The sequence below is a fragment of the Thalassophryne amazonica genome, chromosome 2, assembly GCF_902500255.1.
Source record: "Thalassophryne amazonica chromosome 2, fThaAma1.1, whole genome shotgun sequence".
In the NCBI taxonomy this organism is placed as follows: Eukaryota; Metazoa; Chordata; class Actinopteri; order Batrachoidiformes; family Batrachoididae; genus Thalassophryne; species Thalassophryne amazonica.
Genome location: NC_047104.1, coordinates 149,949,392 through 149,975,099, shown reverse-complemented (window position 1 = coordinate 149,975,099; position 25,708 = coordinate 149,949,392). Strand labels below are relative to the sequence as shown.

Here is a 25,708-nt window from a genome sequence, read left to right as displayed (position 1 = left end):
AAGAGCCCCCACAAGTGTGGCTTTGCAAACAGAAACATAGTGACACGTTGGTGTGTGGGCTGAACTGAGAGGGGGTGTGTCCATCGACAGGAGCAGCTGTGGAGATCTCTGATTCTGGACGCCCCACTTGGAGAACACGTACGGACATGAACTAGCAATGGCCCACTGAGACGCGCGTCTGCTTGCTGTCCCTCACGTGGACACAATGCAATGGGTTGCAGCGAGTGAGTGCACGCTGTGCACATTGACAGACTACTCCAGGTTAAACAGATCTGAATGTCACGTCACCCACGTGAACTCTGTTCCATATGATGCGGTGTCTGTCCCGCGGCGTGTCATCCACAAGACATGCCGGCCAGCAGATGTGGACATGATAAGAGCGCCCTGTTTCATTCATGTCATTTCATGACTGTACATGTGTGGCCATGGGTCATCTTCAGAGGAACAGACAGATCATACTTGTATTGTCTGCTTGATAAGAGGGATTCAATAAAATGCAGTGTTTTTATATGGTGTGTGTTTTTTTTTTTTTTTTAATAAGTCCATGGCCGTCTTGATATCTGGCATTTTCCCGCACCTTTTACAGGACAGCAATGGTAGCTCAGTGGTAACATTTCTGACTGGCAATCAGAGATTTTGGAAATTGCAGGTTGGAATCCTGTGGGTGGAACGTATATTTTAATTATTTATTTTTATTTCACCGCAGCTGCGTGATGTGGTTACACATGCAGCAGCTGCTTGCACTGTGCTCTCGTGTGCATGAAACCATCACAGCATGTATTTCTTATTTATTTATTTAATTTCACAGCTGCTCGCACTGTGTTCTCGCAAGCATGAAACTGTTTGCTCCGGCATCGTTCACACCTGCCCGTTGACTCGATGTTTTTGTGGTTCGCTCATACAAGCTGTTGTGCCGTGATTTGCCCTGATTTGTGTGAAGGGGCCCTAAAGTTTTGTATTTTCCATTAGTTCTTACTTTTATTCCGTTGCAAATTTTTGTTTTTAATTGATTTTTGATTTTCACAGTAACATGTTGTGCACAGATTGTGAACCCAACCTTATGTGAGTTGGATATTGCACCTTGTAATTTTCAGAAATGCTATGGGTGGGACTTGTGACCACATTATTGCTCATCTCTGGTGTCATCGCTTCTTTCTGCCACATGATATCAGTGCATGGGCACTTGTTTAAAGGGATATTGGTGCTGGGCATGAAACTGACAACTGCAGTGCACCGGTTCTACACTACCACTTGCATCGTGCTGTACACTGCATTTCACCAGGTTGACGATAGATCCCTTGCTGTCTGCCCCTTCCTACCAATTCATAACAAGCCCCAAATAAGCCTTCCTGCCTGCCTGGTCTTGTACATACTCTAGGAACTGAATTAAGGAATACATTGAGTCAGGCCACCACAGGCCCTGGGAATTAGACTTCCAGCATCATTGGACATGAAGCACAGGGTGGAGTTTAGTTGGGCTGATTCTTCCATGGACATACCATTAACTGATAACCACAGTATCCCAAGGGAACCATTCCGATGACTCATGAAATGAGGACATGCTCTCACAGAGAGATATCAGCCTCAGAAATTAAGGGAATCCTTAAGGGCCTGAATCTCTACCGCCTATCAGTGCACTGTGGATTTTCAACGTCTGCCACCCTGTGTTCCATGATGCATCTGTAATCTTATTGTGAGCCATTATAATTTGATTTTATTTTTAAATATGATAGCATTGCAGGCTTGAAAGTGGTATTCTGAAGACACTGCAGTAACATTAAGGATTCAGTGTCACTCTGCTTCCCAAAATGCATTGCTGCGCTGTACTGTATGCCATGGATTATAGTTTTTTTTATTGTTTTTCTCAACTCTCTGAGGTGTGTGGGTGCAGAATCTCTGCCAAATCATGTCTATTTGCATTCAGTACTTTAAGACAGGACAATTAATTTCTAATTGTCTTTACTACAAGCACATACTTTTACATTTTATTATTTTACTTGGAGAAAGTACAGGCCGTTTGAAAGTTTAGAGGAATTTTTGAAATCTTGACAGTATCTGAATGTTCTAAAACCCTTAAATCTGAAAAGCTTGCTGTTTGTTGTCACATCCATAGCTTATGTCACCTAAATACAAGTATTATCTGCTTGTTGCAGATGTGTGTTTTCAAAGTACAGTCCAACAAACTTGAACCATTTGAGCGAATACTTTCTGCAGTTTTGATCACCATATTTTTAAGTGTGAAATCCCTGCCAGCGGAGCTCTCATTTGTACCATGGCATTTCATGGGGAATAACATGGTTGTTTGTTTTTCAAAATGATGCTTGATTTTGACAACATTTCTGCTAAAAATACACACTGTCACATTTTTTCACATTTTATTATCTTTCTGTCATTGGGAAAATATCAGGCTTCTCTATATTAAAATTTCTAAAATTATCTCTTTAATATCAAACTGAAAAGTAATCTCTGCATGTAATATGAATTATTTAAAGCATCAAAGCCAACATAATGGTTTTGCATGTGTATTGACACCCTTTAGTATAAGATATAAATCTTCCTTTTTTTGCAATCACTTTTGTTGAGACAAATCAAGGGATATATGTCCACTGTCATGTCACTGACTATGCCTTGGACTGTATTATATATAGTCATTATGAAATAGAATCATATTGGGCAGTGATGTGATCAGTGATCAGGAAAAAGGAAGGGTGTTCAGCAGCTCATAGACTACATATAATCAGGGTTTATTTATTATATTTATGTCCAACATTGTTGGAGAATGCTGCTTGTTTGTTGTGGTTCCACAACAGTCATTTTGTGAAGCAATTACTGTTCACCAGAATTTGGAAAAAACAGCCATCCTTAATTACTGATTCAGGGTGGCATGCACTCTGCAGCACATGGGCTATATAAGTCTATGTGCTGCATTGGGTGTAACACAGCATCATAAATACAGCACTGACGAAAAGAAAAATGACTAAGTAGGTCACCAGAGTCAGTCATGCTGGCTCCACCATCAAACAGCAGCTGCAGCTGAAGGTTGCTTTGGGACTGCACAGACCAACTGACTGGTCTTTACCAAGATCTTTAACCAGTCCATGTCTCAGTCCACCATCCCACCCTGCCTGAGGTCGTCTGTGATCATACCTCTCCCAATACAAGTCCACCATTCACAGTGTGAACGGCTACTGTCTAATGGCACTTGCACTAGTCATCATGCAGTGCTTTGAAAAACTGGTCTGCATGCACATAAATTCAAGATGGATTTGACCCACATCAAATCTACAGAGTGAAAATATCAACAGAAGACACCATGGCCACAGCTCACCACACTGCTCTGACCCACCTGGAGCAGGAGGGCAGCTATGCCAGGCTACTCTTTTTTTGGATGTTAGCTCTGGTTTTAATACCATCCTCCCTCACAGACTGGTATCCAGATTGTCAGACCTGGAACTGTCTTGCTCCATTTGTTCTTGGATCAAGGGTTTCCTGTCTGATTGCTCCCAATGGTGAGAGTAGGCCCCAACATTTTCTCATCCCTCAGCCTCAGCTCTGGATCCCTCCAGGGCTGTGTGCTGAGCCCCCTCAACTATACCCTGTACACTTGTGACACAGACGAGCAGGAGTCACTGCTGTGTCATCATCGCTGCCACAAATTTCCCTCCCCACCTCGGACAGAGAGAAAAAGAACAGAATCAGTTGGCCGGAAAAACCACACCTAAGGTTTAATTAATCAGCATGAAATCAACTGGAAAGCAGAGAAAATACTAAGCTGATTGCCGGCCGCTAGCCCTAAGCTTCACTAACAGACCCAGAATTTTGATAAAGTTGAGGCTGAGACCTGTTTCATTACTAATTAAATACTATTAAAGGCATAGAGGGAGCATAGTTTCATACTATGCCAGTATGCTATCCTTATGAAAGGAGGAGAATAGATGTGTCTTAGGTCTGGCTTGAATGTCTGTATGGCAATCTGGCTGTTTTATTTACACATGTATGTAATCATTTCCAAAAATAGGTGCACAATAGAGAAGGCTCTGCAGCCCGCAGACTTTTTTATTCACCCTAGGGACACAAAGCAGCCCTGCACCCTGAGAACGCAGAGCCCAGGCCAGTACATAAGGTTTAATTAGGTCAGGTAAGTAGGGAGGTGTCAGTCCATTAATAATTTTATAGGTTAATAGCAAATCATTAAAATCCAACCTCACAGAGACAGGAAGCCAGTGAAGAGATGCCAAAATGGGTGTAATGTGGTTGAAATTTCTGCTTCCTATCAAGAGTGTGGCAGCAGCATTTTGGACCAATTGGAGAGCCCTAATGCTGGACTGCGGTAAATCAGAAAATAGAACATTGCAGTAGTCCAATCTAGAAGAGATAAACGCACAAATCAGGGTCTCAGCATCAGCCACAAACAGGATGGGACGAATCATCACGATATTCTGCAGGTGGAAGAAAGTAATCCTCGTAATATCGCTAATGTGTAGGTCAAAGGACAACATAGGATCAAAAATAAAATACAGTCAACTAATGATAGGGATACAGTCGCCCGAGACGCAACGTGTGACTGTATCTTTTTGTGAATATGCTCAGTTTTTAATCACTTCTCACTTATTTGTGGGCGGTTTGCTGCTAATGATGGACATAATAAGTGTAGCGCCATGTTAGATACGTATGGGTGGATCTTTTGGTCATCTACACCCCCTTTATGCACAATCACACCTGTTTATGATCTTTATTAAGGGCTCTACCACCCATTATTTCCAAGACATCTGTGTTGCACCGGTGTTCCTTTTCTCTACATGTTTTCACCCTAACCTGCTTGCACCAGGTTGTTGTGGCTGGCAGAAACACGAATAGCCTTACTTTTTCTGCTTTAATATTACCAACAGTTGCACCCCTAGACTGAACTGGGAAATTCTATCTGAAGAATATAATACATATGCCTGTAAAAGGATGTTCCTGTATATGATTTTGTGTATTGCTGAGATAGATATTGTAGCAATTTCCAGCATGCAGATGAGGTCAAATTATTGTACAATGACATTGTCAAGTACTGCCTTAAAATGCTGGGAGTCAGGTTTTCAATAATGTTAAGTTGCGTTTACACATAACGACGACAAGTCACGAATGCCACGAAGTACACATTCTTGGCCGCTGATCACGAATGTGATGATTTGGGGCAGAGGCGTCAGGTGTCCTCAGGAACTGCTGCAACCTGTTACCAAACGTTACGATTAATGGCACTTGTTGCTGGAGAATTATGAGGAACCATTACGCACGGTCAAGAATAGTGTTCCGTGTTGTTGCGCGCTATTGCGTGTAACAGCGCATCGTTAAGTTCTGTCACGTTGTGAACAAGGTGAATTGTCTCCACACACACCCATATTCATCCAACCGAATTCAGATCGCTCCAGTTTTTCAGAAGAAATTGGTGACTGCATGTGTAGTTGGGCTCTGTGCCATGGAGTGGCACAGAGAGGAGGAGGAGGACGGAGCCAGATGTGTGGCTTCATGCGGCTCTCATCTCACGCATTTTCCCAAACATCAGGCACATGCAGCAGATGGAACACTGCAGGAGCGCGCTGAAGATCACTGAAATGAGACTTTTAGCCAACTTGGTGTCAGCAATCAAACTGAATGCTGTACAGCAGGGTTTAATTGTGCACGCGCTTCTTCCTCCGCCGGACTGGAGGAGGTGCAGAGATATCTGGCTGCACGTGACTCTACTCTCGCTCCTCTGGTTCCTGTGGCTCAGACTCGTTCTCCCGCTCATCGGTTACAACAGTAGGTGGAACACCTGCAGGAGCGTCCTGAGGAGCTTCAGCAGGAACTGTGGACCGACATTTGGAGCCGAGTTTAATTGTGCGCACGTGACAGAAAACTGATTTGTCTTGGCGCACAGTGAAATGTGACGCTACGTTACAAGTCGTGTCAAAACTTCACAGTTTCCGTGTCACTTCGTAATAACGCGTGACAGTTTGGGCTCCAAGAACCATCACAGGAACCACTACAAACGTTGTCACGTTCTATTAAGGATCACTACTCATCAAGACAGATAAACGCGTTCAGTTGCAACCTCCACAGCGTGAGATGAAATGAGGGTGGTGTGTGACATTCGTGGAAGATTTTTTGACAGGCAAAAACATGCTCCACGAATATCAAGAATATCACGCACCAACAAGCACTATTAAGAAGCCTATTCAGATGCGTTAAGTCACATTAAGAATGTCAGGAATGTGTCACGCATGAAAAAAAATGACATTCGTAACGTGTCTTGGTTATGTGTAAACGCACCTTTAGGAACCAGAGTAGATTTAATATGCCAGGATGGAAAGAACATGTGGCTGAATTATATAAAGCACCATGACAAATGACAGAGGTATGTTTAGGTGCAAGCTTGCCTAAACAGGGCCTAATCTTTGACCTTCTCAATAATGCCAAGTAAGTACGCCAAAAGGTTTATTAAAAAAAAAAAATATTAGAACATTATGCATAAAGACTCACTGGCCAAAAACCTTTCTAACTTGGATGTAAAATCCTTTTGGAAGGAGGTTAATATAATGAACTGTAGCAGCACCCCCTGCCAGCCACCATGGATGGAGTGTCAGGTTATGCTGCCACATAGCTGCAATTTGAAGAGACACTTTTAGGACCTTTTGAACTGTCAAAAAAAAATACATGATAACTATAATGAGCAGATATGAAGAGATTCTTGTGTCTAGGGAGGAGATCGGGACGGGCATCAAGAAACTGGAAAAAAAAAAAAAAATAATAATCTTGTGGACTTGATGGTATCTATGCCAAACACCTTAAATATGCATCCACTCATCTGATAGACCTTCTTAGTCCTTGTTTTTCTCATCTCTTAGTTCATGGCGTGCTGCCAGATTCTGTGATTTCAGTGGTTTATGTTTGCATGTTTCCACAATGCTAGTAAAGCCTTTGATAAAATTAATTACTCAGTATTCAGGAGAGGAGTTCCTGAGGTATTGTCAGATTACTGGTAGTATGGTATGCTAACCAGAAAATCTGTATCAGGTGAGGGAATGATCTCTGAGTTCTTTGTATCTAATGGGGTCAGACAGGGTGGTATTCTGTCCCTTCATTTATTTAATATATACATGGATGACCTGAGCCATAGGCTATATATTTGCCATGTTGACTGCTATTATAGTGGCATACCATTTAACCACATTATGTATGCAGATGACCTGATAATTAATTTCACTTTCAGTGACAGGGCTCAACAAACTGTTGAAAGTACAGTATGTGAGTTGTTTGGTGTCAACCATTATGTACTATACAACCCCAAGAAGAGTGCTGTCATGTCCTTTAGGGCAACCAATCTCAAAGTGATAGATTTGCCACTGAACAGTGAAATGCTGAAAGAAGCTGACTCACGTAAATACCTTGGACACATAATCAGTAATGACCAAAGTGATGACCTTGATAAAGCCAGACAATGTAGGCAACTATATCCTCAAGGGAATATGATCCTACACAAATTTCATATGTGTAATCTTGATGTTGAATTAACCTTGTTTCATTTACACTGACTTCCTATGTACACAGCTGAACTTTGGTGGAACTACAAGATGTAATCTGTAAACAAACTGCATGTGTCATATCATAACATCTTTAAATTATTTATTGGATTTTCCAAATATGAGAGTACAAGTACACTCTGCACAGTCTTTGATGTACAGTGTTGTCAGGCTATGATTAGGAATTTGGTATATCGGTTCATGCAGTGCTTAGACATCGTTTTGAATTCTGTCATTTGTGCAATTCTTGATACCATCTTAAAATAACTCCAGGATTAGGACCCAGGACCCTAGGATCCATGATTTGTAACTGTATGTACATATTTTTCTATATATTCTTTAGTCTGGAAGAAACCCATTATTATTATTATTATTATTATTATTATTATTATTATTGCTACTACATCCAGGGTGCTAGGCCCATCATTGGGTTGCTATGAACAAGCTAAAAAGGAAGCAATAAATTGCAAATTTATTAACAGATGTTGAGTCGCTTCAATATGCACTCATCAGTTTCCCACAGTGAAACGACACACTGTCTGGTCAGCTGCACCAGATGAATTCTTACATTATATTCCATGCATTATCCATCTTAACAGGTTTGTCAAAATACACAATGCATTTATTGCAGCATTTACATTTAATGCAAGCTTGTGCAAATGCAAATTGAGAGTGAAGAAATGTTTGCTGTGGATTATTCACCAGTGCCGCAGGCAAATCCCACATTTGCATGGAGCGTTTGATGTTTCCATAATTTAGGGTGAAAATATTTCTCATTTCAGAATGGTGTGGTGGAGTGTCGCAGGATTTTCTGCCCTCCGTCAAACTGTTCCGAGGACTCGCTGCCCGTGCACGTTGATGGCACCTGCTGCAAAAAATGCAGACGTAAGTATCTGCATCGCACAGAAAAGTTATTTCAAAACCAAAATCTGTCAAAATCCTTCATTGTAATGTCCAGAATATTCCAGTTGCACTGCATGAATAAGTTTCCACCAAATGACTTGATTACCTGGCTGCTCAAATCCCACTTTAGCACATAAACAATATTTTTCAAAGCTGCACAATACAAAACTGGCCAAAAAAAACAACATGGTGCCTCTTTCTACTGACATATGTGAATTGGTTTTAAAACACAGAATGAATGCCATATCACATTTGAAAAAAGCATGCTGTCTGTTTTATTAGCTTTTAAGTCCATACAGTCAATGCTTTAGCTACTTTTTGCAATTTATTTTTTTCCACAAATATTTCATAAATTTCTTTTATTTTAGTGCATTGCCATTATCGGTCAGTTATTTTTTTCTGTTGAACTGTTTATTTGTGCAAATCGCCATAAAATAGTAAGATATGCATAAACTCTCACTCTCCAGTGAGGTAGATACAATCATTCCAACTTTCCAAAAAATTTCACAATTTAAATATATTTACTTCTATATATATATATATATATATATATATATAGGCCTACAGCTCCCTCATGACTCTTGGTTGGTGTAGGTGGCTACAGAAAATGAATGAATAGCTATTCTGGATACACAACAGTTTATAGTGACTTAAAATTGTGGCTGTAAAAATATCAGGCTTATTTTAATTAAATAATTACAGTGTCTATGATGTGTAAAAAAAAATCATCTCAATCTTACTCTTGATTCCCTTTGATCTAGATACTGTAGCTACCATATCCAATTCAATTCAATTTATTGAACTTATAGAGCACCAAATCATAACAGTGTTAGCTCAAGGTGCTTACCATAAAACAACAAATTAAACCAAAAGTTCACAGAGGGTAATTAAAAGACTAAAAGCATAATAAAAAGTAAAAAGAATAAAAAGTATAGTAAAACAATATGTTAATCATATAAAATAGAAAACAAATGCATCTTCAATCGTGACTTAAAAGTCCCAACAGAGTCCGACTGCCTCACTAACGCAAGGGAAACATTCCACAGGACCAGGGCACAAAAAGTAAGGCTCTATTTCCCACAGACTTTTTATTCACCCTAGGGACACAAAGTAAGCCTGCATCCTGTGAACGCAAAGCCCGGGCCAGTACGTAGGGTTTAAGTAGATCAGCCAAATAGGATGGCGCCAGTCCGTGAACAGTTTTATAGGCCAGTAGCAGGGCCTTAAAATCTGATCTTGCAGAGACAGGAAGCCAGTGAAGACACACTAAAATGTTTTCATGTTTAATTTTTCAATACACTGGAGTCAAGATTAGATTTCAAGCAATGGTTTAATCACTGCAGATTTGAAACCTTTAGGAACAGATCCAGAAGTTAGTGAAAGATTAACAATTTCCAGCACAGTTGGCCCAAGAATGGGCCACACAGGTCCTTAAACATGTTTGTCGGTATAGGATCAAATAAGCAGATTTTGCGTTTGGTAGACATCACAAGTTTCATGTGACATACTATCAAATTCTGTAAATTTAGGTAATACCTGTCAGATCCCGCTTTTAGATACACGACACACGCTCACCCTCCGATGAGTGTGTGTGTAAAACCAGCTCTCCATCTCTGGGGTCCGACCTTCGTGTCTCCATGGGTATTACCCGGCAGGGCTGCACAAAGGTTGTTCAAGCTGGTGGCGAGGAGATTCGTCTAGCTGCTCACTGCCTCCATCCGGACGTCCACCCGCTGAAGCTGATCTCGCACCCCGGTCGAATAGCCTTCTCAGGAACCAGGATACGAACCGGCCACGCCCGTTAATGGCAGCTCTCCTCTTATGGATCAGGGCTCTTGGAATGTTGCTAGATTTTAAATTTAGTGACTCGTACAGCGAGTCCCCAGGATGTGTTATTTTCATTAAAACCAGACTAACCTTTTAGAGCACTTTTTGATGTTGTACACCTAATAAACTTAACTTTTACACCTTAAGAAGCATCAATAATCCAATGTCCGAGCCTTAACACTTTAACTGCATGCTTGGAATTTTATTGCAGGTTTTGCAAGTGCCGATAACATAATCAAAATAGGTTATATGGTGATAATTTCACAACAGTAATTCAAGTATAATTAGAATAATGATTGGCAGAGATTTTTGTTTTTAATTCAATAATTCTGACTGATCTTACTTTGACTGGGACTGGATTGATTTCTCAACAAATTTTCCTAGGAGTGAGGGAGGAAGGCTTTCGAGGTTAAGGTCCTCGACTCGATGAACTTGATTTCCTCTTCATCAGCTATTAGTCGTTAGCTGACCACGATCCTTGTGTGATATTGTAATCCTTCAGGAAGTTAATCCACATAAGAATTTATTCCATCTTCAATCAACCAAAAGTTGATCTAATCCATTCTGGTATGCTGTGATATTCCTTGAGAGAGAAATCGTTGAACATTCCCCACTCAGACTTAAGGCCAGTGGTTATCCTCCATCGTTCTGCTACTCCGTGACTGGACGGCCTGAGTGGGAGTTGAAATCTCTCTCAAATGATCTTTTATGGCTCCAATCCTCTCACTCCACGATTCCAATTGATGCTCACAAGATGGTCAAGTCTTGTGATCTCCTCGTAGCAGGGGAGTAGTGACAACAGCACCTCTCCCTGGAAGAACAACCCCGTTTAAACTTTACGCAAGACCGTCTATTGATTAGACATTCTCCAAACTTGAAGCTAAAATATCAGGCAGTCTAGCCTCGAGCTCAGTCACAGATGCTGGTTTAATGCACCACTGCAGTAACAGACAAGGTTGCTGCCCTGCTAAAAGCAGCTGCGTAAATGTAAGCCTAATAAGTGAGTGTTCAGAGACCAATGATGCAAGAGGCAAAATGTTGATATTCAAGACAAGAAAACCATGTACAAGAACCAAATCCAGGGTATTTCCACTAATGTGCATCGACTCCTGAATGAATCCTAATGCATCCACAATTTCATTAAATGATTTGCAGAGAGGATCAGAGGGCTTATTTATATGAATGTTAAAATCTCCAATAATCAATCAATCAATCAATCAACTTTTTTCTTATATAGCGCCAAATCACAACAAACAGTTGCCCCAAGGCGCTCCATATTGTAAGGCAAGGCCATACAATAATTATGAAAAACCCCAACGGTCAAAACAACCCCCTATGAGCAAGCACTTGACCACAGTGGGAAGGAAAAACTCCCTTTTAACAGGAAGAAACCTTCAGCAGAACCAGGCTCAGGGAGGGGCAGTCTTCTGCTGAGACTGGTTGGGGCTGAGGGAAAGAACCAGGAAAAAGACATGCCGAGAAGGGGGGCAGAGATCGATCACTAATGATTAAATGCAGAGTGATGCATACGGAGCAAAACGAGAAAGAAACAGTGCATCATGGGAACCCCCCAGCAGTCTACGTCTAAAGCAACATAACCAAGGGATGGTCCAGGGTCACCCGATCCAGCCCTAACTATAAGCCTTAGCGAAAAGGAAAGTTTTAAGCCTAATCTTAAAAGTAGAGAGGGTCTGTCTCCCTGATCTGAATTGGGAGCTGGTTCCACAGGAGAGGAGCCTGAAAGCTGAAGGCTCTGCCTCCCATTCTACTCTTACAAACCCTAGGAACTACAAGTAAGCCCGCAGTCTGAGAGCGAAGCGCTCTAATGGGGTAATATGGTACTACGAGGTCCCTAAGATAAGATGGGACCTGATTATTCAAAACCTTATAAGTAAGAAGAAGAATTTTAAATTATATTCTAGAATTAACAGGAAGCCAATGAAGAGAGGCCAATGATCAAAATGTTATCTACACTAGTTGACAAGTTAGAGATGAACACACCAAATTCATCTAAGAATTCAGTGTATGGGCCAGGGGGGCCTATAAACAGTGACAAAATAGCACGACTGATTTCCATTCTTCTGACCCTGACAATACGTAGCATCAATGGCAGAGCGGAGAATCAGATGCTCAAACAAATTATACTTGTGACCCTCAAGCTAATTAACTACCCTTAGATTTATAAATAAAAGCAACACCCCCTCTTTGCTTCACACACGAGAAACATGACTAAATGTGTACGCCGGTGGATAGGCCTCATTTATGGGAAGGACAACTGTAGGCTTAAGCCAGGTTTCACATAACCCAAACATACAAACAGTGATTCACAATTAGATCATTAATCAACAATGACTTTGAGGACAGTGATCTGATGTTAATGAGACCAGACTAAGGACCTCAGTGGGGTTGACAGTTGAACTGTTTGGATTTAGCGGTGGTGCGGGAATACGGTATCTACACTCAACAAAAATATAAACGCAACACTTTTGGTTTTGCTCCCATTTTGTATGAGATGAACTCCAAGATCTAAAACCTTTTCCACATACACAATATCACCATTTCCCTCAAATATTGTTCACAAACCAGTCTAAATCTGTGATAATGAGCACTTCTCCTTTGCTGAGATAATCCATCCCACCTCACAGGTGTGCCATATCAAGATGCTGATTAGACACTATGATTAGTGCACAGGTGTGCCTTAGACTGCCCACAATAAAAGGCCACTCTGAAAGGTGCAATGTCGCAAGATTTGAAGGAGCGTGCAATTGGCATGCTGACAGCAGGAATGTCAACCAGAGCTGTTGCTCGTGTATTGAATGTTCATTCTCTACCATAAGCCATCTCCAAAGGCGTTTCAGAGAATTTGGCAGTACATCCAACCAGCCTCACAACCGCAGACCACGTGTAACCACACCAGCCCAGGACCTCCACATCCACCATGTTCACCTCCAAGATCATCTGAGACCAGCCACTCAGACAGCTGCTGAAACAATCGGTTTGCATAACCAAAGAATTTCTGCACAAACTGTCAGAAACCATCTCAGGGAAGCTCATCTGCATGCTCGTCGTCCTCATCGGGGTCTCGACCTGACTCCAGTTCGTCGTCGTAACCGACTTGAGTGGGCAAATGCTCACATTCGCTGGCGTTTGGCACGTTGGAGAGGTGTTCTCTTCATGGATGAATCCCAGTTCACACTGTTCATGGCAGATGGCAGACAGCGTGTGTGGCATCGTGTGGGTGAGCGGTTTTCTGATGTCAGTGTTGTGGATCGAGTGGCCCATGGTGGCAGTGGGGTTATGGTATGGGCAGTCGTCTGTTATGGACAAAGAACACAGGTGCATTTTATTGATGGCATTTTGAATGCACAGAGATACCGTGACGAGATCCTGAGGCCCATTGTTGTGCCATACATCCAAGAACATCACCTCATGTTGCAGCAGGATAACGCACGGCCCCATGTTGCAAGGATCTGTACACAATTCTTGGAAGCTGAAAATGTCCCAGTTCTTGCATGGCCGGCATACTCACTGGACATGTCACCCATTGAGCATGTTTGAGATGCTCTGGACCAGCGTATACGACAGCGTGTACCGGTTCCTGCCAATATCCAGCAACTTCGCACAGCCATTGAAGAGGAGTGGACCAACATTCCACAGGCCACAATTGACAACCTGATCAACTGTATGCGAAGGAGATGTGTTGCACTGCATGAGGCAAATGGTGGTCACACCAGATACTGACTGGTATTCCCCCCAATAAAAGAAAACTGCACCTTTCAGAGTGGCCTTTTATTGTGGGCAGTCTAAGGCACACCTGTGCACTAATCATGGTGTCTAATCAGCACCATATGGCACACCTGTGAGGTGGGATGGATTATCTCAGCAAAGGAGAAGTGCTCACTATCACAGATTTAGACTGGTTTGTGAACAATATTTGAGGGAAATGGTGATATTGTGTATGTGGAAAAAGTTTTAGATCTTTGAGTTCATCTCATACAAAATGGGAGCAAAACCAAACAACAGCGCTAAATAAAAATCCACTGGACAGGCTGTGGAGCAGCACAGGTAACGCACGACAACAGCGCCCAAAAAAATAAAATAAAAATCAAAATCCACTGGACAGGCTGTGGAGCAGCACAGGTAACGCACGACAACAGTGTAAAAAATAAAATAAAAATCCACTGGACAGGCTGTGGAGCAGCACAGGTAATGCACGACAACAGCGCTAAAAAATAAAATAAAAATCCACTGGACAGGCTGTGGAGCAGCACAGGTAACGCACGACAACAGCGCTAAAAAATAAAATAAAAATCCACTGGACAGGCTGTGGAGCAGCACAGGTAACGCACGACAACAGTGCTAAAAATAAAATAAAAATCCACTGGACAGGCTGTGGAGCAGCACAGGTAACGCACGAACAGTGCTAAAAAAAAAATAAAAAAAAAATTAAAAAAATAATAAAATAAAATCCACTGGACAGGCTGCGGAGCAGCACAGTAACACACGACAACAGTGGTAAAAAATAAAATAAAAATCCACTAGACAGGCTGCGGAGCAGCACAGGTAACACACGACAACAGTGGTAAAAAATAAAATAAAAATCCACTGGACAGGCTGCGGAGCAGCACAGGTAACACACGACAACAGTGGTAAAAAATAAAATAAAATCCACTGGACAGGCTGTGGAGCAGCACAGGTAACACACGATCAACAGTGCTAAAAAAGAAAATAAAAATCCACTAGACAGGCTGCGGAGCAGCACAGGTAACACCGACAACAGTGGTAAAAAATAAAATAAAAATCCACTGGACAGGCTGTGGAGCAGCACAGGTAACACACGACAACAGTGCTAAAAATAAAATAAAATCCACTGGACAGGCTGAGGGAGCAGCACAGGTAACACACGACAACAGTGCTAAAAATAAAATAAAAATCCACTGGACAGGCTGTGGAGCAGCACAGGTAACACACGACAACAGTGGTAAAAAATAAAATAAAAATCCACTGGACCGGCTGTGGAGCAGCACAGGTAACACACGACAACAGTGCCTAAAATAAAATAAAATCCACTGGACAGGCTGTGGAGCAGCACAGGTAACACACGACAACAGTGCTAAAAATAAAATAAAAATCCACTGGACAGGCTGTGGAGCAGCACAGGTAACACACGACAACAGTGCTAAAAAATAAAATAAAAATCCACTGGACAGGCTGTGGAGCAGCACAGGCAACGCACCACAACAGCGCCAAAAAAAAAAATAAAAATCCACTGAACAGGCTGTGGAGCAGCAGCAAGGTAACGCACGACAACAGCGCCAAAAAATAAAATAAAAATCCACTGAACAGGCTGTGGAGCAGCACAGGTAACGCACGACAACAGCGGTTAAAAAATAAAATAAAATCCACTGGACAGGCTGTGGAGCAGCACAGGTAACGCACGACAACAGTGCTAAAAAATAAAATAAAAATCCACTGAACAGGCTGTGGAGCAGCACAGGTAACGCACGACAACAGTGCTAAAAAATAAAATAAAAATCCACTGGACAGGCTGTGGAGCAGCACAGGCAACGCACGACAACAGCGCCAAAAAATAAATAAAAATCCACTGAACAGGCTGTGGAGCAGCACAGGTAACGCACGACAACAGTGGTAAAAAATAAAATAAAAATCCCCTGGACAGGCTGTGGAGCAGCACAGGTAACACACGACAACAGTGCTAAAAATAAAATAAAAATCCACTGAACAGGCTGTGGAGCAGCACAGGTAACGCACGACACAGTGCTAAAAAATAAAATAAAAATCCACTGGACAGGCTGTGGAGCAGCACAGGTAACGCACGACAACAGTGCTAAAAAATAAAATAAAAATCCACTGAACAGGCTGTGGAGCAGCACAGGCAACGCACGACAACAGCGCCAAAAAATAAAATAAAAATCCACTAGACAGGCTGTGGAGCAGCACAGGTAACGCACGACACCAGTGCTAAAATAAAATAAAAATCCACTAGGCAGGCTGTGGAGCAGCACGACAACAGTGCTAAAAAATAAAATAAAAATAAAACGAAAGCGTTAGCAAGCTAGTTAGCTTGCCAACGCTGATGAAGGTTAGCTGATAAAAGAGCTCCGTCGCGATGCTTCGACCGTTAGAGGTCTTCTTTAGGCGTTGGAGCACGGTGAAAAAGTAAAAAAAAGTAAAAAAGTCTTGAAAAAGACTGTTAATTCAAAGAACTCAAACAGCTCAGTTCAAACAGCTAACAGATACAGCAGAACACCGCTGTGCTCCGGGAACAGAAAAAAGTCCACCATTATGTGTTGCATTATTCCTTTGTGAAGCATTTAATTTTGAACCCTCATTGTTTTATATCAATAAGCCTGCCCCACTGAATGTATGTACGTTTATTGGTCACTTTATTTTCAATGAGGAGGAGGGTTGATGTCAAAAATGTTCAGTGAATATATTTGGTTGAAGACATTGTTTGGGTATTTGCTGGTATCTTGTTTAATCTGACACATGCTGAGGAACTTCAACTGGAAAGGAGATTTGCAAGCTATAATAATCTAAATCAGTTTCTAAATTAGTTTTTGTTTGTGATTAACATGTTTTCCAGGAGCACAGATGTTAGATGTCTGGGCCTAAATCTCATGCAAAAACATGATGTAATATTTAGTATTAAATTCCGAGTAAAGCCAGTCTCCCACTGCAAAGTTTTGTCATGATTGGCTATGGTTATGGTGCAAACCACAATTTGTGTCTGAAATAGGCTGTATTAGTTGTTACTAGTTGGTCAATGATCAATGTAGGTCATATATACTAGCAGTGTGCTGGGTTGTCAATGGCTTGGTGTTGGATTACAGGTCAGTTGTGATATACACTAAACCCCAACCCCCGGCCTTCAAAAATAAAAATGTGAATATTTTGTTTTTGTGGTTTCTCTCAAGGTGATTCGGCTTCGTTTCATGGCAGGCTAGGTAAATTTCTGACTCTAACTTGACTCTCAGTATGAGTGCATGTGTGAATGAGTTTATCTGTCTGTATCTGCCCCTCGAATCTCAGCTTTCAGAAGATATGACACATATTTGTTTACAACATTATATAGAGAATAATCTGACACTAATGAAAGTATAGTGATTTTTAATCTTCACATATTTATTGAAAATCCACCTTTATTTGTGTGAGTGAACTGTTTTGGCACAGGAAATTACTTTACCAAAGTCTTGTGTCACAAAGGTTGTGTAGTATATGAAGCCAATTGTAGATGAGTGTATAATTAAATGTCCAAATTGAAACTTGGTTTTTTTTTGAGTAAATTGTTATCCGTCATGCCTCATTTACCAAATGTTCGAGTGTTTGAGAAATGAGACTGAATAAAACTATGCATATTACATCTCAAGCTTCATGGCATGTATGCAAGTGAAAGAAAAAAAAAAATTCAAGAACATGTTCCCACCCCACTTTCTGTCTTTTGACCTTCAGACTCCCTCCAACCATCTCACAACTTCACTGCTACATTTGAAACTGAGGTATGTGTCAGATGAACATTTTCATTTTTCATTCAGTATCAAATCACTCAAACAGAAGGTGATGATGATGATGATGATGATGGTGACCACTGTGAATTAAAATATGCTTATTTAGTGTCTGCTCTTTTCTCTGCCCCTGGCCAAGGAGTGTCTATTCTTCTGGAGTTGGTCCACAGTGGCCAGAATGTGGCTGCCCACTGCTGGGATGGGTTAAATGCAGAGGACAAATTCCATTGTATGTATATCTATGTACAATGGCAACAAAAGGCTATATATTATTATTATTATTATTATTATTATTATTATTATTATTATTTATTATTATTATTATTATTATTATTATCCCCTGGCAGTGATGATTCTTCTCTTTAAACAATAAATAAGAAAGACAATTCACTCCTCTATTTTTAGTGTTATTATGTACAGCCCATTTTATTATTTTTAGGGATGTTTGCAAATGATTTATTTTTATTCGCCTTATTTTTGGATTATGCATATTTCACAATGACTATTGATGGATCTATTCTGCACACGGCACAGTACACATAGAAGCCAAAGTCTTTTTTTTTACATTCATTTTCTGAAATTTTTTGCACACACTTATTCAAACTTTGGCAGTGTATCTGCACCTTGTCACAATGCATGTGCACATGCACACTGGCTGTGCTGCACTAATGCATTTTTAATTTTGTGTCGGAATAACTAAAACAGGAAACATGTGTTGCGTTATTGATCAAACTTTGTTGCCCTGCTGAAAACATGCAAAAATGAGTTCTCAGCATGTGCGTATGTATTTTCAGTTTAATTTTCATTGTTATTTGAGTCCATTGTGACAAACTAGGTGCACCTTGTGTACCATAAGACAGATGCAGTTAAGGTGAAATAGTGTCGGGATAATCAGGTGATCACAACTAGAAATGACATGTGATACTCAGCAAATAGGCTATTTGAACATTTATTTATCCTCTAGAAAATAATATGTCTGCTTTTGCCGAGCATTTAGATGAGCTTCAATGTGCTGATGGAGGTTGGCAAACTCATTTTTTAAAAGCAGAGAATTTTGAGGAGGAGGAATTTTTCATTTTGAGGAGAAGCAAGCATTCCATCTCCCCCGTTCTCCCCTCACCACCCCCAGAGTTTGGAATGAAATCTTGGTTAGATGTGAACATCTTGGCCTCTTGTTTTGTCTTCCGCCATTGCCTTAGTGTGAGTCCACGCCACTTGCCAAATGTAGTTAAGTGAAAAGTAGATTACTGTCTCAAAAAAACAAACAAAACAAAACAAAAAAACTTCTTCTTCTTACTTGTGCATTACTGCCCACTCCTCTGATCTGATGCAATTCAAACTAGGAATGAAGACGACTCATAATTTAAGTAATTTTGAATTTGGCATGGTTGTGGTACCAGATGGGCTGGTTTGAGAATTTTGCCAACTCCTGATTTACTGAAGTTTTCATACTTACCCTTATCTGGGATCTTTCAGAGATTGGTCCTAAATAAATAAATAAAAATAAACATTCAGATAGTGGCAGTTTTTGGGGTTAAAAATAGAAGTCAGAAAAAAAATGCCCAGTCTAATGCTGATTGATACAAAGAATGGATTGGATCTCAAATAACATGTGCAAGGTAAACAGAAGACAATCTCTGAATCTCCAACACGTTGAACCTTGAAGCAGCTGGACTGCAACAGCAGAAGACCACAACCACTTGCCACTCCTGTCAGCAGATATCAACAAATTGAAGCTATAATGGGCACTTGGTCACTAAAATTGGACAGTGGAAGATTAGATAAATGTTGCTTGGTCTGATGGTCTCAATTTCTGCTGCCACATTGAGATGGTAAAGTTAGAATTTGACAAAATCCACATAAAAGCATGGATCCATCCTGCCTTGTACAGACATTCATGCCAAATCAGGTTTGCTTAGCAGGGATGGTTGGAGACAAATGCGAGACTAGACACAGTAGCTCAAGTTCAAAAAAGTGTTTACTGAATTAATCAGTGGGGTCCGGTACACAAAGAGGCAGTCCAAGAACAGCAAACAGATCCAAATCATCAGGCGAGTAGCGTGGTCAAGAAAAACAGGCAGGTGGTCAAAACACACGTGGAAGCAGGACTAGAACAATACAAAGATGGAGCTAGAAACAGTGGCACAAGGCACAACGATCAGGCAAATAACTGTGTAACCAGTGAAGCTTAAGTACACCAAGTAGTGAGCTACAGATTGGGAACACTTGCGGAAAGAACCGGAACAGGGTGTGGCCGAGACAGAGTGTGACCCCCCCCACCACCACCAAGCACTAAGTGAGACAAATAGAAATAGGGAAAAGGACGCTCAAGCAGGAAACACCCAGCAAGAGAAGTCACAACTACAGCACACACAAACCATTCCCCAAAACAGACTATAATGCAAGAACTACACAGAAAAAAACAGAACCCAAATCAAGACATGACCAAAAACCGGATAACACCCACAGTACATGACAGCCAGTGGTGGTAGAATAATCATAGGGCATCCTTGATGTTGTAGAGAACCTTGAATATTTGACTGGACTGGGTTGCTTGACGCGAGGACGTTTCACTTCAAATCGCAGAAGCTTCCTCAGCTAAAATTCTTGCTCTGGTAGTCTGACTTCTGTCTTGACTCCTGTAAAGAAGAATATCTTTGATATTGTGATATCCATGTGGACCAAACCTCTGAAGACTTTCCACCATCTTGTTGAATCAATGTCATGAAAAATCAGAGCAGTTCTAATGACAAATTATGGTACAAGTGAAGACTGGGAGGATGTACTACACAGAGGGGTTTTGTTAATGCTGGTAGCTTTGCAGGAGAGTAAATGTAGGCATCTTGAGGGTCCTGGTGTTTCCTGTGTTTCTCTATGGTTGTGAGACTTGAATGCTAACCAGGGACCCAAGGCACTAACCGCATGCCCTTGCTACTAGGGATTGTAAGGGGATACAATGAGGAGTACCACTTGCATCACAAGGGAATATCAAATACAACATTCCGGCAATGTTGCTTGTTTCTCTGGACATGATCTAGTGCCTCAATGTTTAGGAGACCAGCAGCTGGAGAAGGATAAGGGGGGCATGTTTCATTTGGCTGCAGCATTGATTGTTGCTTTTTTGAGATTGGGATGAGACGGGTATTCGTCTGCCTGGATGGCTACTACCCAGGACCCATGTTCCGTAGATGCATGGTACCACTGCATGCTTTCAGTCCTGACCTAACCTGACCTCTTGTCACTCTGTGGGTGTGGGGCAGGACAATAAAACACTTTAATTTTATCTTTTTTTTTTTCTTGCATGGTATTTATCCATTTAAGGGGAGGGGAGGGAAAGTGTCAAAGTGTGCTTTTTCCAGGGTAGAAGGTTATGGGTTTTAGGCCACCTCGAACCATTGTCCATGTAATGTGGAGCTAAATCAGGAACACCATCTGATGTAAAGCTTGTGCCATATCAGCATACAGATAAACCTCTGATGTGTTGTGTTTTGGCACATAGTGGAAATGTGGGAGGAGCTTAAGGGTCTTGCATATTCAGCCATTCACAAATGTCACTTTTCAGAATTCTCTACTGTGTCTTGTTGCCTCATGTATCAACCACCAGAGCCACACAGCTACGGTATTAGCCTTTTTGCAGAATAGCTGTCATTTGATGCACACATTGTACAAGAAAGGTGTTCCTCTGTGGTGTCTTCAGGCAGCCTTCCAGACTTTGAAGTATCATTTCAAAAACTTTGGTTGAACACTTTGACAGGACATATCTCCACAGCTCACATAGCACCCAGCAAGAATTCCTTTAAATGATCTAAAAAGCCTCTGTGACATGGAGCTTTTTTAAAACCTCTGTGTTACTTCACAGTGTGGCCTCTGCTTCTCTTTCCATGGCCTCTGCTGCCCAGATTGTTTAGAGAGGGTCAAAGGGGGCTTCATCTTACCTCCAAAGCAGCCTTCACTGTGCAATGATAGTGCATCTGGAAAGTATTCACAGCGTTTCACTTTTTCCACATTTTTGTTATGTTACAGCCTTATTTCAAAATGGAGTAAATTCCATTTTTCCCTCAAGGTTCTACTCACAACACCCCATAATGACAACATGAAAAAAGTTTTTTTTTATTTCTTTGTTATTATTTTTGCATTTTATAACTAAAAAAGAAAAATAAATCACATGTACCTGCGTATTCACACCCTTTGCTCAGTACTTTGTTGATGCACACTTGGCAGCAATTACAGCCTTAAATCTTCTTGAATATGATGCCACAAGCTTGGTGCACCTATCTTTAGGTGGTTTTACCCATTCGTATTTGCAGCGCCTCTCAAGCTTCATCAGGTTGGATGGGGAGTGTCTCTGCAGAGTCATTTCAGATCTCTACAGAGATGTTCAATCAGATACAGGTCTGGGCTCTGGCTGGACCACTCAAGGACATTCACAGAGTTGTCCCAAAGCCACTCCTTTGATATCATTGCTGTGTGCTTAGGGTCATTGTCCTGCTGAAGGATGAACTGCTGCCCCAGTCTGAGGTCAAGAATGCTCTGGAGCAGGTTTTCATCCATGATGTCTCTGTACATTGCTGAATTCATCTTTCCCTCAATCCTGACTAGTCTCCCAGTTCCTCCTGCTGAAAAACATCATCACAGTTTAATGGTATACAAATAATGAATGTTTATGAGTTCAATGGTACGACTATTTCATGAGGTGAAAGCTAGAACATACCATTCAATGAGGCAAAGCCGAGTTGAATGGTATGTTCCATATAAAATGCTTCTTCTTCTTCAGTTCTTGATAGATTTTAATTGCAATGTTTTCCTTTACTTCATATAAGCAAGTGTTTGTCAATCATAGTGCATAGTGCGAGGAAACAATTTGGACAGTAAACCTGGATGACACTCTAGTTTGTGTATTTTAACAACCAAGAAGCCTAGATGGATGATCTAAACCATAGATTATCAAAATATTTGTGATTGATTGAAAATTCAAATTTCAAATTTATTAATTTATATAGTGCCAAATCACGACTAGTCGCCTCAAGGAGACTAGTTGATGAATTGTTATGAATAATTTCAGAATGAAGTCACACAGAAGTCATATGATGAAGTCATGCATGGTCAAAACTCCACTCCAGACATGTCTATATTGAGTTGTGTATTTATATCATGGTATGGTGGTATGGTACAGTGTGCATTGTGTGCATCAACCTTCTGAAGCATTTCATGTGTATCTATTATGCCCCTGTTTTCAGAAGCCATAAGATCACAGAATGTTCTGCAGCTAGGGGATGGATACATGAACATTCCCAAATAACCAAATATTCCTTGAACTTTACATCAGTCTTTCAGAAATACAAACACCATCTGTGGAAAATCTGTTTGGTTTGGAGTAAACTGTCATGATGACGTGAGGACTCATCAAGCATTTTCAGTTTGTTCCTGAGCCTGCTACATGGTGGTATTAAAAAAACAAAAAAACAAAACAGCAAAACAAAACAAAACAACGAGGACTCATTTGGCCATCAGTCATGGATATTTCTCAAATACTGACATCCGTGAAGGAGACCCATGAGGGAAGCCACCAAGACACTCACACAACTCTGAAGGCGTTATAGGTTCCTGTGGATGAGACAGGAGAAATTTGCACAGTGTAATGTTTCTTTGTTGCATCGTCACTTATCCAGCTTTATTACAGCATAGTATAAAGATTTCCTTAAAAAAGAAAATGATGTGAAATTTCACCTAAGGTTTACCAGATGGCACATGGGATACTCAAGCCTAGAACTGATGTGTTTTCTTGAATTAAAGTTCTTCTCTGCTCCACACCACTATGAAGCTCTGACTGACAATGTCACAGGCAAACATTGCACCACTGCCAGGTTCTTAGATCCTTCTTCCGCAGTCCCTCAGAGCTGCCCACTCCTGACAGATTCACCAAAGAGTGCAATATTGTTTGATCTCCAGGAAAAACATACCAGCTTTGTATGGTTTTGGATTTCAAAGTAACTTTTAATTTTACCTGTCTACCCATCAGGTGCCTTCTTTTTCAATTTAATTCTAATGTAACCGTGTTAGCCCCATTGAGATTGAGCTCTCTTTTGCAAGGGAGACCTGGCCAATTATAAACTTTCCAATTCACCGAACCTGCATGTCTTTAAATGTGGGAGGAAACCGGAGCAGCTGGAGGAACCCCACACAAACATGGGGAGAACAAATTTCACATAGAAAGGCCACAGGCATGAACTGAACCCATGGCCTTCTTGCTGTGAGGCAACAGTGCTGATCACTAAGCCACTGTGTTGCCCATTCCTGTCATCTTGTTGATGGTTGTAGAAACCTGGAACAGCATATTTTGCAAGAGGGGCTATAACCTGGTCTGTAACAGAGTTAAAAGCATAATAATAATAACTTCCATCTGAAATGTAGTGGTGTGGGATATACGAGGTCTCTTAGATAATAAACCGACCCTTTTATTTTTTTTTTAACTATATGGATTTGAATGACATGCGATTACACCAATCATGCTTGAACCCTCGTGCGCATGCGTGAGCTTTTTCACGCGTGTCGGTGACGTCATTTCCCTGTGGGCAGGCCTTGAGTGAGATGTGGTCCCGCCCTCTCGGCTGAATTCCTTTGTTTCACACGCTGCTCGAGACGGCGCGCGTTGCTTTATCAAAATTTTTTCTGGACCTGTGAGGAATATCCGAGTGGACACTATTCGAGAAATTAAGCTGGTTTTCTGTGAAAAGTTTAATGGCTGATGAGAGATTATGGGGTGTTTCTGTCGGTGTAAGGACTTCCCACGGAGCGGGACGTCCTGCAGCGCTTCCAGGCGCTGTCGTCGGCCTGTTTCGAGCTGAAAACATCCTAATTTAAGGCTTAATTCACCCAGGACATCGTGAGAGAACAGAGAAGATTCAGAAGAGGCCGGCATGAGGAATTTATGCGGACATTCCACTGTTTAAGGACATTTTTTTAATGAAAGACGTACGCGCAAATTCGCCGAGTCGTTTCCGTGACGACTCGGCAAATCTGTGTGCGCCGCGACAGGAAAAACACCTCCGTGTTGAAAACCATTTGTAGAATTCAGGCAGCTTTTAATGGCTTTCAACAAGTGAGTAACTGAGAAATTGTTTAACAGCTTGGGCATGTTCCAACTTGCCCGTTAAGATTTCCAACGGAGGTGTTTTCCTGCCGCAACCCCCGCGGTCGGGTCCAGCCCGACATGCGACTCTGCCCGCACGTTCTTTCATTACAAAATGACCGTTAACAATGGAATGTCCGAATAAACTCCTCATGCCGACTTCTTCTGAAAGTTCTCTGTTCTCTGACGACTTACTGCGTCAACAGAGCCTGAAATGTGGAAGTTTTCAACTTGAAACGGCGAGACGCTGCCGCCTCGAAGCGCAGATCGCCGTCAGGCGCCGTGGACCGTCCTTAAAGCGACACTACCAGACCAAAATCTCTCATCAGCCGTTAAAATTTTACCGAAAACCAGCTGATTTATTGAATGGTGTCCACTCAGTTGTGCCTTACAGTTTTGAAAAAAATTTTATCAAACAAAGCAACAGTCTCTGAGCCATTCCTAAACAATGAAAAAAATCGACGAGCGGGTGGACGACTCCTCACTCAAAGACTGCCCACAGGCGAATGACGTAACCGACAGGCGTGAAAAAACTCTTGCATGCCCACGAGGGTTCAAGCATGTCTGATGTAATCACACGTGATTCAAATCCATAGGTTTTTTGAAAAAAATAATAAGGTCAGATACTTTTCTAATAGACCTCGTATATAAGACATGAAATGAAAATATTAAAGTCAGGGGCCATGATTTTCAAAGTCTTATCTGTGTGCGTCCTCAGCTGAGCTACGCTGAGTCCAGGCTGACCCAGCTGGAGGGCTGTCATTGTGAAAGAAGCTGTG

At 41.4% G+C, this 25,708-nt stretch overlaps 1 protein-coding gene across 1 annotated transcript in view; it reads left to right on the top strand.

Moving 5' to 3' along the window:
* The window catches only part of LOC117500647 (protein kinase C-binding protein NELL1-like), a 905,329-nt gene that overhangs the window by 221,466 nt on the left and 658,155 nt on the right, over nucleotides 1–25,708 (top strand). Inside the window, exon 6 of the mRNA XM_034159400.1 lies at nucleotides 8,327–8,429. Coding sequence (XP_034015291.1) covers nucleotides 8,327–8,429 — 103 coding nt within the window. The remainder of the gene's footprint in view (nucleotides 1–8,326; nucleotides 8,430–25,708) is intronic.